Source organism: Anabas testudineus, chromosome 10, assembly GCF_900324465.2.
Source record: "Anabas testudineus chromosome 10, fAnaTes1.2, whole genome shotgun sequence".
Taxonomy (NCBI): Eukaryota; Metazoa; Chordata; class Actinopteri; order Anabantiformes; family Anabantidae; genus Anabas; species Anabas testudineus.
In genome coordinates, this window is record NC_046619.1 from 7,620,594 (window position 1) to 7,639,705 (window position 19,112).

The following is a 19,112-nucleotide window of genomic DNA, read 5'->3' on the forward strand; positions in this document are numbered from 1 at the left end:
TAGCACAATTGCACACATACCAGCCACCAGCCCTGACGCACACGTTTAAAAACGACTTCCTTTTATAACCTCCACCCGTGTCTCTTTTAAAGAATTTCTTTTTCTTTCTGTACCTGCATTACCTTATCCCATTCCATTCAGCAAACTTTTTATGGTCAAAATGCAATTATGCGTTTTCTGGCATCCCTCTAATGTCAACAATGGGTTTCCAGCACCTGCAGTCATAAACACCGCTGCAGACTCTCAGCGCGCTCACAGAATGGCACAGTAGTGTTGATTTTGATTGACACTATGGGTGATGTGTAAAAAATATGAATATTTACAGTATAAGTATTAGTCATGGTAAAAATTCCAGTCACATCATATACATACGCTTAAACCAGCCTTGATCTATAAACAGACTGAGAAGGAAGGGCCTTGATTGGCTGAGAGAATGATTGACAGCTGAACGAGTGGAACCTTTGAATGTGAAACTCAAAGGAAAGATGGGAAGCGTGTTTGTGCGGGTCCCATGGGGGGAAAAGCCTGGGTTTCACACACACACACACTCACACACACACCTACACGTACACGAACGCACACACACACACACACACACACATTGTGATCTTGCTCTACTTTGGGCTGTGCTCCACATGAAAGCGTTGATGCTTCCTGCTGTTTGAGACGAGCTGTGTGTTGTGCTGCAAAAGAACATACAGGTCTGTATATACATGTAGACGGACAGGTCTATGTGGAGACCAGAGCAGGTGAGATTGTATCCATCTACAGTACCTTGGCCTTTGTGGAATACCTCTCTTTCTTTGTCTCTCTGCCTCATTTCCTCTTTCTCTCATCCGCTGTGTGTCTATTTCTTTCTTTTGTGTCTTTTTTTATATTTCTCTTTTGCTTCTTTTTTTTCCTCTTTCTTCTTTTTCCTTGTTCCTTTTCTTCTTCTACTTCTTCTTCTTCCTCTTGTCCCCAGGGGGGAAAAAAATGAATGGGTTTCATTCACATCTTCAGATACACCGAGGGAGCACAAAACAGCAAAATAACATTTCTCCATTCAGTTTTCAGTATGTGTTTTGTCAACTTCTATCTTTATCATTCAAACATAAAGATAAATAACCAGGTTTTTTATCTCCATATTTGAATTTAATACAAAACTGACAAAATTAGTAGTTTAATAATAATAATAATCCCTTCTGTCATCATGCTAATGACTCATCACTCTATCTAAATTATACTACATATAGAAAGTGAACGTATCACCGTGTTCTACAAATGGCAGTCCTAAAATGTGAAGGCACTGTGCCCTTGACTATCCCCCTGCTAAAAGTAAGTCTTAGCCAATTAACAATGTCTTCCACTAGGTCTGCATGCACACACGCAAACATACACACGCGTGCACTCACACGCGCCCAAACCTTCACAGCTCATGGGACTAAACCTCATTAACTGCTCTGAGACAGACACTCTCTCTTTAATCAATCCTTTTCTAAGACTGTGCGCACATGGAGAAACGGTGACAATACAACACACACACACACACACACACACACACACACACACAGGAGGAGAGAGAGAAGCTTAGATACATTCACACACTGGTCTCCCAGAGAGAAAAACATGGTCATTTGCCAGGGTGATTCAACTCTAAAACACCCTAATTACATCGACAAAGCCACTTTGTTTTGGTGCTGGATGAAATGTGAATGATTTAGCATATTATTATTATGCCTCTGAAATATTAACCAACCCCAAGGGACTTTATCTGCTCTTTTAAATATATGCAAATTATTTTATTTTGGTTTGGTTTGTTTCCAGTGACTTTTGTGAATTGTGTTTGGATAATTAAATGAGTGCGTGCAGATGTAGAATCGCAGTGCAGAGCCTACTCGATATGATGATCTGCCATATTAGCATACAAATTTGAAATGTTGCACCTCGACTGCTAATCGGCTAACTTTTGTTTTCACTTCAACCTTGACCTATTTAAAACACGCACCCGGTGTCTGGCCTTGGAGTGGGAATGTAAACACTGTTCCCTTGGCTTTTAATTGATAAGACTCATTTGATATTGTCCTTCATTGCAAACACTTCTCATTTCGCTTGTGTCAGGCTCTTTCAATTACGGCTGTCCTCCTATCTCGCTCCATGCTTATTCACACAGCTCCACTGGATTGATGTTGCACTGGAGAGCTACTGCTACAGGCGCTGTGGTTCTGAATTGACACAGCACTCTTAGCACTGCCAGATGACTGTGTGAAACGGCTCCTGTGTGCACCAGGTACTATTTTCTCCTGCACACGATTGAAAAAGTTCTTTTAAATGGTGTGGTGCATCTGGAAAAAGTTGACATGCAGAACGACAGCGTTTCAGCTCTGTCTTACTTCACTGATTGCTTTGTGAATCCCTGATGGGTTCCGCTTCGTACATAATCATTTCCCTAACATGGGATAATTTGATTCTATTACTCTAACAACAGCGCAAACAAATTGCCTACGTAATTTACTGTGCCAATAATAGCAAAACAGATGTTGTAATGTTACTGCGGCTTTCCAACCTCACATTTATATGGATTTTAACCAAACTGGATAGAATCATTAAAATACATTTATGAACACCCAGCCTCGTGTTTACTTAAGGCATTTTCTGTGTCCAAACATGCATAATTATGGTTTGGCAGAGTGCTGATCTTCAGCCTCTGTTTCTTAACACAGCTCCAGGTCTTTTTCCAAACCCCCTAGGTCTTTCTTTTTCTTGTTTTCTTTTTCTTTTTTTACAACTTCCCCTCAGCTTTTCCACAGCTTTTTCTCTCTGCTTATCAGGGGTGATTTCCTGAGGAGGTTCAAGACACAAACAACATCTGTGTATCTCTCCAGCCAGATTATCTTTTCTAATACTGCGTTTCGTTCCTCTACAGGAGTGTATCTCCGCAGCCCCGCTCCTCTATGCTCTACCTCTCCTTTCACTGCTGTTTCATATGCCCTCTAAAGCCCTCTGCTCTGTCCCATTTCTCCCATTGCCTCAGGTCCTTTTTGACACCCCTGGCATGTTAATGGGCCAATCAGAGACACTGTCCTTGAGAATCTCACTTTGGCTCATTTTCATACTACCCCTCCACCCCACCCATACACCTCTCAGATTTATAACCTCTACTGCTCACAGCTCCAGATGTTTTGTTCTGTTTTTTACTCTCTGTAATTGCTAATTCAATCTGGTTGTAAAGGAGCAGATGCTCTCAGGACTTGAGCATACCTGTGTGGGTTTCACTGTGTGCATATGTATGTTTTCTCGCCCATGTACAAAGCAACAGGATTTACAATAATGGCCTGACTCATAAACATAAGCCTTCACAATTACACCAAGCTCATTTCCTCATGTAGGAGAATAAGACAACAGCGGTTTTAACTAGCAAAGAACTGCACACTGGCAACTTTGCTGGTTTGCTGGTTTAGCTGTACTGTCAGTTGACGTTGGAGGTCTCAGCTGTGGCGGTAGCCTCTCTCATCAGCCTCCTCAGTTTTTTTTTTTGTTTTTTTTTTATCATCTTCCATCCTTTTTCTCACCGAGGGAAAGTGGCAATGCAGTCCAGTTTAGAGAGAAAAATAAACAGACTGGTTACCCGCAGAAATGTGAATGCTACTTCAGTCCCATTAGGAACATCTGTGTGTGTGGTTTTAGATCACAGCGGGTTGTCTGTGCAACTTTGAACACATGACAAGTGGCCTCATTGTTTAAGCACATTCAGTAACTACACACCGCGCCAGATATGCTCTGTTCACTTGCACACATATCTACGCAATACACACATATTTACACAACATTTACACGAAAGCGTACACACACACACACACACATGCACACACACACCACAGTGGATCTGTCATGTGTCATGGAGACAGGGGTCAGATACTGTGTGATGTGTGTGGGGGTTATATCGCTTGGGAAAAAGGACTAAAGATCTTACCGGGGCTGCAACAGGGCCAACAATAACAGCCTGAAATATAACAGCAGTGAAAGAACCCTCACTCTGACAGCAGGAAAACTGGGCCCCAGTGAGTGACTAAACAGATCAGAACCTCTTCTGTGGGCACAAAGATGGACAGGATTGTTAATTCATAGCTAATGCACAAAACAAAGAACATTGTTTTGTAATGACATTGTAAAACTGCAAAGAAAAAGTGTTTCGAAAGATTGGAACCACATGTTTGTAGAGGAAGAATAATAGCAGAGGCATAGAGGCTTTTGTGTGTGTGTGTGTGTGTGTGTGTGTGTGTGTGTGTGTGTGTGTGTGTTTGGCCTGGGAACTGGGAACAGCCACATAAACACACTGCCTCGACCCCCAGTGGTCGCAATGACTGACAGACACACACAGACACACACACACACATGTATATACATATATGTGGTGTGTGCAGATGCTTGACACACTCAACCCTTGTGCCACAATCAGCAGTTTCCAGAACCAGAACAGTCAGAGTGCCCCCTAGTGCTGCTTGTGTCACAATTACATTGTGTTTATCTGCTGAGTTTTTTTTCATCTCCCGAGACTCAAAAGTTGTTAGTGACAACTAGGTCTCAGTAGACCAAATTGATGATCAACAAAAGAGCAAGATGATGAATAGAACATTGTTATAAAATATGAAATATCAAGGAAAAGCCTGACATTTATTTCCCATATCCAAGGAGAGAATCTGGGTCTACAAGATCCAGACAATGTTTTTGCATCTAAAACTCACACACACAAAAAAAACTCCAAAGCTTGCTTTGACAATAGTTTGAGATCAGAGATGGGATTTCTGCAATTAAACCCTCTGCCAGCTGCATTTACCCTGATTGCATATAGCACTGTGCTGTATTTGAAATGAAACACACAAACTCACCCACACATATAAACACACAGATTTCCTATTCATCATTGTACAGAATACTGATCTTTAAGGACACACAGGGTTTTTTTTTCCAGACAAAAATTTGATTGAATACTTTGCCATCCTCAGCACTTGCACATTCACAAATACACACACATTGTTGACAGAGACTGTCTTGAGCAACATCATTTACCACTTAGGCCCCTCCCAGAGGACCGTGCCATTCTTAATGCATGGCAGATAGGTTGATAGCTCTGGTTTCTGTCGAGAAGTGCATGTCAATCAACAGCTCGCATCAACGTCACTGGGGCAAAGTGTTTCTGAAAGATCTTTTTAGTGAGTGCCTTTCTATCCATCCTCTTTCAACCCACACACACAGGCAGACATTCAAAAACACACTCCCACATGCACACACACACACACATACACGTACACACACACAGCCATTTCCATCTCAGCAATCACTTCTCCTAGAGTTCTTCTCTTTGGACGTGTAACAGTAATTGAGGTTGCTCCCTTGGGTGCAGTGCATTCTGGGCCGTGAAGTGCTGTTTCTTGTTGGGGTTTTTTTTTTTGTTTTTTTTTCTTAAATGGGTTGTATTTGGCTATTGTGTTGTTTCTTCCTGTTCTCCTATAGAAGTGTAAGCAGTGGGCCATATTTACACGTATCATTAGAGAATAGAGACGCTGCTGGATGTAGGGCATCTGAGGGCTCACTGAGGGCTCACTCTTGCTCACTGATATATAAATCAATAAAACAAAGAGCCTTAATACTCTGTTACAGGAAAATCAAAACATATTTAAAGACAGATAAAATTACTTCTGCCACAAAAAATAAATGACATTAACCATAACACTTGTTTATCTTATTCATGAGATGACTGTAACAACAGTATTTGATTACACTAAGTCGGTCAAGGTTGTTCACTTCCTATGCTGACCTCCCTGCTCCCCACATCAGGCCTGGCTGAAGCACACCCTGTGACCTTTGTGCATGTTGATGACGTTGTCCGTCCAGAAGAGGGAGTGATTGATCTGGATTGACACAAACAGCAAGTGCCCTGCCTGGCCTGTCACACAGCATCACTGGGTCATTGTAGCATGCCTGAATGCCAGATGAGGAGGGATGGAGAACACACAGGGTGGTGACCTGCTGACTATTATGTAGGACATAGTTTGGTGGAAAATTGGAAAACATTTGGATAAATACGATAGATTTTGTAGTGTAACATGCAAGCCACTGAATGGTTCTGCTTCAAAAATGTATGTAAATACTAAATTCTGTAAAATGTTACAGTAAAAATAGCAACATGGCGCTGATAATGTGTCCCAAAATGCCCAATTTCTAAGACAGAGACAGAATATTTAAAAAATATCTAATTACTACTTATCAGCTGACACTCACTTTTTCAAATAAACACAGCTCCTTTGCAACACCTTCTTGCAGCACTGTCTAATTGACAAACAAGCATAGGTTATAATTTTATTACCATTTCCAAAACTGTGTCTTTATGTGTCACAACAAAAACAAAATAAAAATAAATAAAAAAATAAATAAACAAACAGGAGATTCGCTAATATTTAACACATTCAAGAGTAAATGATGGTGACAGTTTAAAAGCTCTTGGTTTAAGTTTTACTCGGGTTAGCCTACCTGAATTATCAGCACATCTAGTATGTATCCTTTGTGGCATAGGCCTATGCCTGCTCCTGCAGACTGATATATGTTGACATTTCTGTATGATACTTCATACTTGGCCTACTCCAAATAGACAACACCCAGTTGGACCATATACCAGCCGGTCCAATTTATCAGCCTGTTGCAGTTGCAGCAAATGTAAGATTGCATCATGGAGGTGCATATGAACTGCGAGGCGTGTGTCAAGGTCAAGAGCTGAACATAAAATACATTTACTGCATCTTGATCTAAAGATTTGCAGTGATGTGTTTGTTTGGTGTAACTTCTTCCTAGGATATTTCGCATTTATCATCATTAAAATGTACATTTTGTCTAATGCAGTTAATTCCCGTGGGAAAAGTTAAACCAAAAGCCCAAGTTAACCTCACTTTTGTGTGTGGAAACCTGTCATTGTTTACAGACTACTTTGAAGTATAACTCGTGGTGGCTGAGCACTAATTAGAAACTACAACTCCAATGCTGCTTTCGCGTTTTGATGACGTCGCAGGGGCATTTCCCATAGAAACCTTTCCTGTCTGCCCGGTGGTGCGTTTGCGCCTCCTGTCTAGAAACAGAGGTGAAGAAGAGTTAACTTTACACACTTCAAGGTCTGGTGTTCGTCTGGAGTGAAGGGTTTTGCCGAGGCAGAAAGTCCCTTTTCACGGAGCCAAGATGCTGAACATGTGGAAGGTTAGGGAGCTGGTTGACAAAGCGTGAGTATCTCCCAACTATTGTATGTCTGTGTCGTGTATTGTGTTTCTGTCGTTTACCTGTTTGAAAGAGACACGTACCCAAAACTTTGACGTCACGTCAATCGGAAAAGTTAGCTCCCCTGAATGCTACTTACGAGTTAGTTAGCTGACTTTGGCGAATATTATTTGCGTTAATACGACTTTTTTTTGTCACAGTTAATTAGTCTGTTCGCGTAGTTAGTATGACATAACAGTTACAGTGTTATGATCTGACTGAGCGTGAGGCTTTCTCCGACAGTGTAAGCTAACTCCCTTAGCTAACAAGCTAGTTATCTAGCCCGCTGGCTAGGTAGCTCTTGCCGACTAGGCTAGCCAGCTAAGCTAGTTTGACAGCTCCTGGGCTGAAAAAACAGTGGGGAATGTGTAATGTTTGGGCAACTTTGCCACTGTTTGTGAATATTTTAAGAGCTTAATTGAGTGTAGAAGTTTGTTATTCTCCACCGTGATTGTTAGAACACTTGTAGCTATAAGTTTCACTCAACCCACACTAGCTATATTGTAAGTTATATCAGTTAAACTGTATGCTAAGGCTGGGTCACTGTTTGCGGTTCTCATAGCCAGAATGTCATTTTGTCCCACACCCTACACTGATTAGTGGAAAGTGTCAGATCTGTTAAGTCAGTTGGTGTAATTAGGATCTATACTGAAGAGAGGGTTAGCCCAAAGTTGTCCTCGGTATAAATGACTGTGATATATTTATAGATACACTCTCTCCACCAGCTTTTGAATAAGTTGTGATAGTCACGATATTGCTATTGCTATTACTAGTACTTTAGTCCACTCCTTGATGGTCAGTAGCAGTAATTTAATAATTTAGTATCACCGATCTACCAAACTAGCACCTGTGTGTGTGTGTGTGTGTGTGTGTGTGTGTGTGTGTGTGTGTGTGTGTGTGTTTGGACTTTGGTTTTTCTTTTAGCTAGTGATGATACCTGAGCGTGCTGTGCTGTAGAGAGCTGGGGTATTGCACAATCCCTCCTCCTTTCAAAGAGTCACTGGCTGGTTTCACAGGCCCAATAACAATGACAACAGTGTGTTCTTAAATCCATCCAACACTGTATCCCTGCTCAATGCATTTCTACCTAGAGCGTGACCTTATGTAATATAGAGTTACTTTGCTCTATATATTTTACTATGAGAGTGGACCAGACAGAGGAAAAAAAACAATGGACCACATGAGAATTAGAGGGATTGAAGGTTCTGTGTTAATTGAAACAAAAAAATTGTCTTGAGCACAAATTTTGTATTATCTGTAGTTTCTGTGAGGTGCCACCAAACTGAGGAACACTCATTCACACTGATGTGGTGTAATGCAACATTTCCTGTTGAATGATTAAATTGAGGTTTTTGCTGAGGTAGGACATGCAAGCAATTTTTCATCCTGTTTTAAAAAAGTCTTGCACTCAGCGAAAGCAACATATATTATATGATAAATACAATACAATTGGCTTTATGAGCTGAACTGAAGAGAACTGTATTGACAACTAAAGTACTATAACAATTTAGTATAGTATAGTATACTAACAGAAGTCTGTGTGATATCATGTCACTGTGTGAGAGTATCTCAACTTCCGTTTTAGCTGGCTGATATCTAGCACAGCAGCCACCACTGTGGAGAGATAAGAGGTAGCACCACAGCCTCATAATTCTCTTTTCTTTGGGTGTCACTCATGCAAATATTGTGCAATATCCGTAGCATAGCATACTGTACTTGCAGTTAGTAACGTAGCATGCAAAGTAATCAGACTCTCAAAACTACATGGATTCTTATGAAACCTGAGTTAAAACATGATGGCTAAACTGAGCATACTACAAAGAAAATTCTCATCAGAATTATATAGGTATGATAGTAAGATAGAGCACAAGTCATCATGTCCATCTGAGTTCTACCAGCACATAAAGTTAATGTGATCCATGGTAGTAGAGGCTTTCTCCAGAACTACAGTGATGGTGTAGCACGTTTAACCCTGCCATCAAATCAGCGCTGTGGCCCTGTACATTTTGTTGCTGATGTGGCAGTAGTGAGGGGATATGTGGTGATTCTGGGTTTAGATCTATTGGTTAAAGCTGTGACAGGGCAGGACTTAATTAACTTTTTTGTACATTATATACATTAATACTTCTCTAGTCCCGTTAAAAACCTTATTCAAGCTTATAGGCAAAACATACATTTGCACCTGTGCAACTGGCCATGGAACAATGTCTCGCTACATGTTATAGATTTTACTCATAGTCTTAAGACAATGCCTTGTAGGAATAAGTTAGAGAATCCAGTCATTCCTGAACTTAAAAAACATAATAAATTTGTTATTTCATATGTTTATTTTCACAAACCAGGAGCAGTGGGGATTTATCATCTCTTCTACAAAGAAGTTGTTGTTACGGAACATCAAATACTTTATGCATACAGACAATGATACATAGAGTTACCCCACAGCCTTTACTTTTCTTTTGAAATGAAAAAAATAAGAAAAGAAAACAAAGCCCCACCTTAAAAGAAGCTTTAACTTTCTTTAACTGCTGCTGCTAATTGTTGCTTGCAATAGCATGTATGTTTTGTAATCTGATTGAATAGATAAAGAACGTTACTTGGTATTGCTTAATTAGTTCTGTAATTATCATAATTCTGTTAGCCTTGTTGACTACATGGTATATACAGGGCTGTTAATTCCGTGGCTTACATACATAAACCCTCATTAAGTTATAGTACAGAATGAATGAGTACAGATCTACCACTTGTGCTGTTGGTTTCCTCTCATCTGAGTTTCCATTTTCTCTTGTAGTTGACTTCTCAGAATGTTAACAGGTAAAAAGTCACCCATAGCAAGCAAAGTCTGCTCCACTCTTTGTCATTTTAGGCCTCATTTAGGTGTTTATATTGGACACACAGTTGCATTTAACTTGTTTAGTGGCTTGTTTGTAGTTTTCACGACTGGTTAGATTCAGAGCACACACAAGCACTCCTTTTAGTCCTTTATCCTCTAAATGAACAATAGGCAGTATATAGGTGTGGCTGAAATTAAAGTGCCTTTGATCTATTATTGCCTATGTTATTGGTCTCAGTGAAGGCCACATTTTTAAAACTGCAGTGGTAAATGACACGTAGAAAACCTCATATTGGCATGAATTGTGAATTGATGTTTGCCTTTGTTTTTTATTGCATTATATAGAACCAATGTGGTGATGAACTACTCAGAGGTGGAGTCTAAAGTCAGAGAAGCCACCAGTGATGAACCCTGGGGACCATCGGGACAGCTGATGAATGAAATTTCAAGGTAGAAACAACATTTAGTAGTATACAACACGTCCTGCAGAAAACTACCAAGGTTATTTGTTAATGAAACTTTCCAGGAACATTCTCTGGAGCTCAGGAAACCTATTTTTAGAACAAGTGAACTTTTTTAAGTTTTCGTTCTTTGGGCCAAGCCCGTCAGCTGCTTCAACATTCACATTGCACATTCATTCAGACTACTGCATGAACAATATTATCACTATTAGGACAGGGACGTCTGTGTTGTTGGGGCAGTACCAAAATATAAATGTATTGAAACTTAACATTATAGTTTAATTGTAGTTGAGCCTAAAAGCAGAAAGGGAAGGCGATACCTGCTAGATTGTAAATCATCCTGACTTTCAGGTGTTTTTTCAGACTCCTTTTGCACTTCTGCACATCTCTTTTTCTATTTTAGTTTAGACATTACAGCACAGCAGTACATTACAGAGAACAGGACAAAATTCCAGGACTTGAACCTCCTCCACATTTACATTGTAGATGTGACTCAATACTTGCTGTGCTGGGGACGTTGTAGATGCACAAACAGAAATTGGCTTAAAGAACCTGTAGTTCCCGAACTACTTCTTTATTTGAGCAGGGAGCCTCTTGAGATACATTACCTGTTTTACATGAGAGACCTGGCTAAAGTGGGAACAAAATACATCATTTTAGGTCCTGTACCTCTGTAGTTCTAGAAAGTCTGCACTGTAAATAGAGTAATCAGTTATTTTCGAGTTTTAATTACCATACTATACATTGCAAATAAAAACTTCTGTCAGACAGTAAAAGGACAATCTGTTAATCTTTCACTCTCTTCTGGGAATGTTTATGTAATCAGAGCCACCTTCATGTATGAGCAGTTTCCTGAAGTGATGAACATGCTGTGGGCCCGCATGCTGAGGGATAACAAGAAGAACTGGAGAAGAGTTTATAAGGTGGGCCATTATACCATACTGTTACAACGCACCACAGACACACTTTTCACACTTTTAATCATGACACAAAGTTTGATTATTCCTAAAAGTTTGGAACAGATGAAATTTAATAATATTTTTAATAATTGACCATGAATAGAAGTAGGTACAAGTGAACTGTTAGAGGGGAAATTAAACAAACAAAACTGCCTAACTAATTGCGATCTAGTTCAGACTCACGGGAGAGAAATTGAACAAGTTGGATTGAGTTCAAGAAGAACCAAGTGATGCTCAAAGCCCTTTTTGCTGTAACTAATATTGACTAATGTTGTAATATCTTTTTCTCAGGGCCTTCTACTGCTGGCCCATCTAATCAGAAATGGATCAGAAAGGGTTGTTACGAGTGCCAGAGAACATCTTTATGATCTGAGATCATTAGAAAGCTACCACTTTGTAGGTAAGGTATTGTTCTGTTCATTTCCATCTCTACATTCTTTACCATTTATACCATCTTGTACTCCACATGTTGAAGGTACAGTACATAGATCCACAACACACCCATGATCCACCATATTTTTTAAAACAGATTAGGTGAGGTTGTGTACATTTGAGCATTGCAGAAGGTTAATAACAATAGCTTCAGTGTGAGCTGTAATGAATGGATGAAGTTCATAAGCCCTGCTTATTCCACAAACCCTTAAACCACCAACTTGTACACAAGCACAAGCACGTGCAGACTGCCCTGAATCTGCTTTCATACTTGCCATCCAAGTGTAGAAAGGGCTGTTTACCAGCAAGAACATTCAGGTTTTGCTGAACAGAAAAACCTGAATTATCGTTATTATTATTCACAGTAGTACATTTTAAACTTAACACAAAATGTTGAAATTTGATTTAATACATACAAAATTGCTGTTCAGTGGCAGTTGGATTTGCTTTAATTTCTTGAAGCCGTTTCATCTTTAATCCAGAAAGTTTCATATATATCTCCATATTTCTATCCTTAGATGAGAATGGGAAGGACCAAGGTGTGAATGTGCGTCAGAAGGTGAAGGAGCTGGTGGAGTTTATCCAGGATGATGACAGACTCAGGGAAGAACGGAAAAAGGCAAAGAAGAACAGAGACAAATACATTGGAGTATCCTCTGATAGTATGGGATACCGAGGTTATTGTAAGTCCTCAGTTGAGCAACTGATATCTAATATCATAATTATAATGACGGTGAACAAAAACCTTTGGGTTTTAATTAAATACATGTTTGTTTGTTTTTTTTTCTTCCTCCTTCTATCTCCTTTTATTCTCTAATTCTTCTTTCCAGCTGGGGACAGGTACGACTCCAGTGAAAACCGGGGAAAGTGGGATGATGACTGGAAGAAAAATGAAGGGCAGTTCCCCTTTAGTGAGAAACTGGGAGAGATCAGTGACAAAATCGGCAGTACCATTGATGATACCATAAACAAGTTTAGGAAGAAGGATAGAGACGACTCACCAGACCGATACAGGTAGGATTCAGATTCATCAAGGCAAAAACCATGTTCCACCAACTGTCAAGAACTAGGCACCAGTTAATTTTCTTATGGTGTTAAATGCTCTGACATCAGTACTGCTTGTAAACATAGTAGTAAAGGTGGCTCACATAACATAAGAACAATTTAAATATGAATCTGCCTTAAATCCTCACATAAAACTTTTCAATAATATCACAAAAATAATTGTAGGTAAAACTTTCCAAACACTACTAGCCATCAATAATCTGAAGAGAAAATAGTACAAATCAACTAGGTTAATACAGTAGATAAGACAAGCCTTCATCCTTGATAGATGTGGCGCACGCAAAGAAAATCTGATTACATAACTAGTTGTAATCAGATTTACCTGACTTATGGTTTTCTCCATAGTGACAACGAGGAGGACCGGGGCCACTCATCTCACAATGGCCAATCCAGAAAAGAGTTCAAAGATGAAGAGGAGACTGTAACCACCAAAAGTGTACAAATTGTCCAAGCAACAGAGACAACAGCAACACGGAAGAGAGGAGGGGTCCCGTCCAAAAAGGTAGACTTGGGAGCTGCAGCTCACTACACAGGAGATAAGAGCCCACAGACCACCACCAAACAGGTAGCAAGGGCACATTTGAGCTATTTTATGTGCATTTGCATATGCTGTATGTCCTGATCGTAAATGTTTTTCATGATGGTCTCAGCCAGCAGCAGCCTCTCAGCCCTCCAATACTGGCCTAGCTGACCTACTAATGGTGGACACAACTCCAAGCCAGCCCGCTGCCACAGGTATAATGTCATTCACCTAAGTGATACCCTGTTATTCTGTGAAATGCACTTTGTTGTGGTTATGATAAAAAGACATGGGCCTTCTGTGGTTTCAGCAATAATACATTCAACATAACCTGGCACAAATATTGTTTTATTTACATGTATATTTTTAGCAGACTTTCTAGACATCAGTAAATCCATTAAACAACATTAAGCATTACAATATTGTGCAAAACCAGAAACTCTACAGTGACTAGAGGAGTAGACTTCGTTTGCAGTGACAGTACCCAGCTGCTGATGCTAGCTTCAGATTTTGTGGACAGCAGGGGGAGGGAGTTGATGTATAGGAACTAAGTGCACCAGATGTTTTTGGAGCAGTCCCTAGTGAATGGATAGGGTGGGAGCTGAACAGATGTTTGGTATCCTCCACCTATTCACTGCCACCACCCCTACCGTCCCTCCTACACTATTGACACTGAAGTAATGCTAACTATGTAGAATGACACCTGGAGCTCGCTTGTTTAAAATTGACATGTTTGTCTATTTCTCAATGCAGACTTCATCGGTGGATTTGCTGACTTCTCCTCACCTGCTGCTTCTGTCGTCCTCTCCACAGGATCTGGTTGGTTTCAGGACTTTTTCTTTTTCTTGTAGTGTGTGCATGTGTGTGCTGTTCTGTTGCAGCCATACTGCTAGAATATTCAGAGGGCTGCTGGGAGGGAGCCCTGGCCATATGGAGCCTGCTACCTGCTCTGCATAACAAGAACAGACACACATCAACTCCTGTTATGGATGACAAGGAGACAGGGACAGAGGAAGTTGGTGGGGGTGGGGGTAGCTGAGAAAGGGAGAGTCAACAAGATTGGCCAGTTCAATGAAATTTTTAAACATTGCAGAAGTGGTCACAAAAATGTTCTGGATAAAGGGAAACTAGCTTGGTTTCAGCTGTTTACTCTTGATTTGCTATGGCATGTTCAGATCTGCTTGCGTGATTTTTGTTTGCCAAATCTTGCAATTATTTACCCAGCTCACAAAACAAACATTACTGTCTGGTTGGCAAATACAGAAATTAACACAACTGTCTTGTTTCTGTTTCTTACTGCAGCAGCACCAGCTTCTAGCAGCAATGGAGACTTCGGAGAGTGGAATGCCTTCCCTGGAGGTCAGATGCCAGCATCTGCTCAGACTGTCGACACCAGTGGAAATGACCTTTTTGGAGCCTTGACAGCAGGTCCTGCTGCTGCCCCGGCACCTGCCCCAGTCTCAGCTCCTGCCTCAGCAGACCTGTTTGACTTGATGGGGCCAACTCAGTCCCTCACCTCCTCCCAGAGCCTCAACTTCAGCATGAGCAGCACACAGAGCATGAGCAGCACAGTTCTGCCCCAGTCTGTGTCGCAGGTATGTATGATTGCAGGTATATATACACACACACAAACTTTTTCAATGATTTACTCACTTCAGGTGGTCATGAATGACACAGGTGTAAGCAGAATATCTCCAGGAAAATACCCATTCTCTGTATGATTTCAGGCCTAATCGATATAATTGGAACCAGACCAATAAACAATGTTTGTAATATGCAGTATGTTAGCATGTATATAGAAGGAAATGTTGATACTTTTTTAATATCAATTCATTTCTATAAAAATTGGTCATCATATTTATACAGTTCACTATTTGCTACAATTTCTTTGACTTAAATATTAGGCCAAATTTCATAACTTGCTCACATGGTTGCTCTTCATACACAACTAAACTGATTTCACAGTGTGTGTGTGTTTACATTTGCTTCTTTATTACTCACACTTTGTGGACTGAGACCTGTTCACACACTCACATTGTGAAGACGGCGCCTTCTTCAATCATTAAATTGTAGAGTGAAGACTTGGTTCAAGGTTAGGGTTAGGCAAGTAGTGGTTATGTTAAAAGGTAGGGTAGGTCTCCTAAAAATGAGTGCATGTCAGTGTTAGTAAGGTATGAAAAGGAAAATAGATAAATGTCAAACATGTGAGAAATCATTAAATTAAATAAATCTATCACTCCAGCACATTTCTCAATTTTCCACGCAGTTACTCGCAGACACTTGTTGACCATATCTGTCAGTGAGCATGTGTGATAGAGACATACCTCGTGATTGAAAAATAGAGGACAGGCTTGACTGTAGAGGGTTAATATGCAGAATCACCAGATGCTCAACTCCCCCAGAGACCACCCACTAACCACCCACTCCTCCTGTTACTGACACAAGGAATGAGAAGAATCAGGTTTGACTTACAGAAACATTAAAAACCCTAGAAAAGCTGGCATATGTTGACTGTAATTTCATGTTTAAAATGTTTTTGACCTACTTAAAACTTCTTGTTTCACTGAGAAGACACCCACTACTCCTTTTATTTGATTGACTTTACATGGTGTAAAGAGGCAGTAGCTGGATTTAAGTGGTTCAGGCTAAAGGTTTAGGGCCTTGAATAATGACAAGAAACCGTATGTTTTCATCATGTTTTTCAGTGTTGAAGCTTTTATTTCATTCAACATTGTATTTTTGCTTTGTGCATGTCTTTCTTTACCAGCCCCTCCAGAACTTTGGGGGTCCTTTACAACCACAATCGATGCACCCCTTGCAGCCTCTGCAGCAGGGAGTGTCCTCTCAAGGTGCCGGAGCCAAAGCACCCCTCCCCTCAACCTGGTCAGATCACTCTGTTAACATCAGCCTGGACTTCCTGGGTCCAGGCATGCATCCACCCAAACCTAGCCAGCCCAGTCTCAACACCCTCCAACAAGGTGAGATCTAACTAACCGTGACAGTGTGGCCAATCTTTGGCCTATTTGTCAAACCGTACTCTTATCACATGCAGCTTAAAATTTTGGCACTTCAATTAATTTGGTTCGTTTGTTTTTCCAGGTAACCAGGCACCTGCCAACATGCTCTCCCAGGGATTTTCAAATATGAGCATTGGACCTACAACAGTCAGACCAGCCATAAATCCTATGATGCAACCTGGAGCTGGAATGGGAATGGGCATGGGGGTGGGTATGGCTCCCCACCAGGGCATGATGGGGATGGGCATGGGGATGCCACAGGGAGGTATGACCATGGGGATGCCTGGTGGGATGGGAATGGGAATGGGAATGGGAATGGGGATGAACCCTGCTATGGTCCAACAGCCCAAACACGATGCCTTTGCTGACTTTGGCAACTTCGGAAAGTGATGGAGCTGGAGGGCAAAGATGATCAGGAGCAGTGGCATTGGTCTCTCTCTCCGTCCATTGGTGAAGGATTGTTACGAGCTGCAAACAAAGAGTACTTGAATAATGTCAACTATCATAATGTCAACACCTTGCAATCTCCTTATTTTACATGTGTGTATAGTTTGAACCAGTGGTGGTCAGACATACACACTGATGATCTTGTGCCTTTTGGTTAGTTATGGGTGAGAAGAAGGAAGTTGTGCCACCTAGAGAATGTCAGGGGAATTTGCTTTACAACCTCAATCAAGTGAAATCACCAGGACAGCAAAAAACAAATATAAATATATATAAATATTCATATGAGTAGCTACATAATTGTTTGAGATGTGTTCTCAGTAACTTTACTGAATAAGTTTAGATAACTTGATTTGCCATTTTAACTTTCTACGTACGTCTAAGAATGTCAAGTTACCTCTTATTTGTCTTTGTTCTTCCTTTGATCTGTAAATAGAAATCTGGTGCCCTTACAAATAAGTTATGGAGTGCATATAGAAGAGGCAGTGACAATGTGAACAGTTGCATCATACAGACCAAATCTGACATGACTTGAGACATATGACAAAGCACACTGACACCTTCTCTATGTAAACAAGTGTTCACACAAATGTCAGGTAAAGTAATGAGTGTATGGAGTGAAAGTTTTTTTTGATTTATTTGAGGAGTTTCTCCCTCAACTGACCCTCAGTTGTGGCCTTGCTTATTGATGTGTACATATATAATCTGTACATTTTACATATGAAGAATATTCTAATCAGTTTGCATCCAAATGCGATAATCAGTAGGTAGCAAAAAGCCTCATACAGAGATTGTGAGTTCATTATTACAGCACAGAGTGCCTGAACGACGTTTGCCTTTTCTCTTTAGCTGACTTCTTTAAAGGAGACAGTGACTGTGCAGTGGTGAGGACAGCTAGCAGAGCATCGCTTCTGTACTGTGCGCAAACATGTTTGCACTTAACACCTCAAGCAAACTGTCTGCACGCATATGGGATGCATTTGTTAAAAATTATTTTGCTGATTCTGTTTTGTTCTTCTCGTGCACATTTTCAATCGTTTCACTCTGTTCAGGCCAGTAGTAACTTAATTTCTCCAAAAACGCGAATATATGAACGTGCCTATTAAGTCAGCACCAAAAATGCTGATACAGACGTGCAGTGAGATGTCTCTCTTTTGTGTTAAATGTCCATCAGTGTATCTAGGTAAATGCTGCGGTCTCACCTTCCATCTCTTTAACGGTGTACAGTAAAAACAGTAGACTCCAGTTAAACTCTTTCTAACGTGTCAGGTACAGAAAACTGTGTGTGAGGAAACACTTTCACCAGTTTGGGTGCAGTTTCTGTCAAACCCAGTACATTACGGTGGTTGGATGAAGATGTGTTGTGGTCTAATGCATAATGAACAATCCCATACAGCTGTGCACCAGTGAAGTGATCTGGTAGACTTACAAAACATTGCACTTCAGTGGTTCAAGTGCCTGTTTGTGGTTACCTCCTGACCCTTATAATGAGTGATTGATAAGTAAATCTTGGCTGCCTGACATTTCTGGTATGTCAATGATGAAATAAATAATTCACTGACCAGAGGAGCAGCCAGTGGATTCTGCAGCCCCACAAGGATTGAAGTTGTGCTTTCCTGGTCTCCCAAGGGTTCAAGAGGCAGAGCACATTAACACATGGTAGTCTTGTATCAGAGGCTGAAGCATTACAAAGACCAAAATCTGTTTGCTGATTTTTTTCTAAAATATCTGTTTTTATGCGTTGTTTTCTACTTCATATCATTTGATCTTCTTTAAAATGGGATTGTTACTGAAACACTAGTATATGCAAATATATATATATATATATAAAAGGAAATCATCAGAAAATTTAATTTTACATTACACCCATTTTGATTTGATTTACACATTGCGATTCTTTATCAACAACATTAAACAGATGATTGAAATTTGTTAATGGTGTGTGTTATTTGGTGTGCTGTGTCATTAGCCTCATTCAAAAGAGCTTCAAGCAGCAAAAGCGAAGCCACCGCGCCTGACTTTGAAAATCCATTAGTTGATGCAACTTTAACTTCATGGTTTGATGTAATAAAATGGCTTCAGTAAAAACTAAAATTTACAAAT

At 40.3% G+C, this 19,112-nt stretch overlaps 1 protein-coding gene across 1 annotated transcript; it reads left to right on the top strand.

Annotated features, from left to right (window-relative positions):
- Nucleotides 1-7,068: 7,068 nt before the first annotated feature.
- On the top strand, nt 7,069-18,937 carry clint1a (clathrin interactor 1a). The gene is made up of 12 exons (XM_026357797.1): nt 7,069-7,247; nt 10,457-10,561; nt 11,399-11,495; nt 11,823-11,931; nt 12,482-12,646; nt 12,794-12,977; nt 13,374-13,593; nt 13,679-13,763; nt 14,302-14,367; nt 14,851-15,143; nt 16,316-16,526; nt 16,648-18,937. The coding sequence occupies exons 1-12, from the start codon at nt 7,207-7,209 to the stop codon at nt 16,953-16,955; spliced, it is 1,884 nt and encodes a 627-aa protein (XP_026213582.1). The 5' UTR covers nt 7,069-7,206; the 3' UTR covers nt 16,956-18,937.
- The last annotated feature ends 175 nt before the right edge of the window (nt 18,938-19,112 follow it).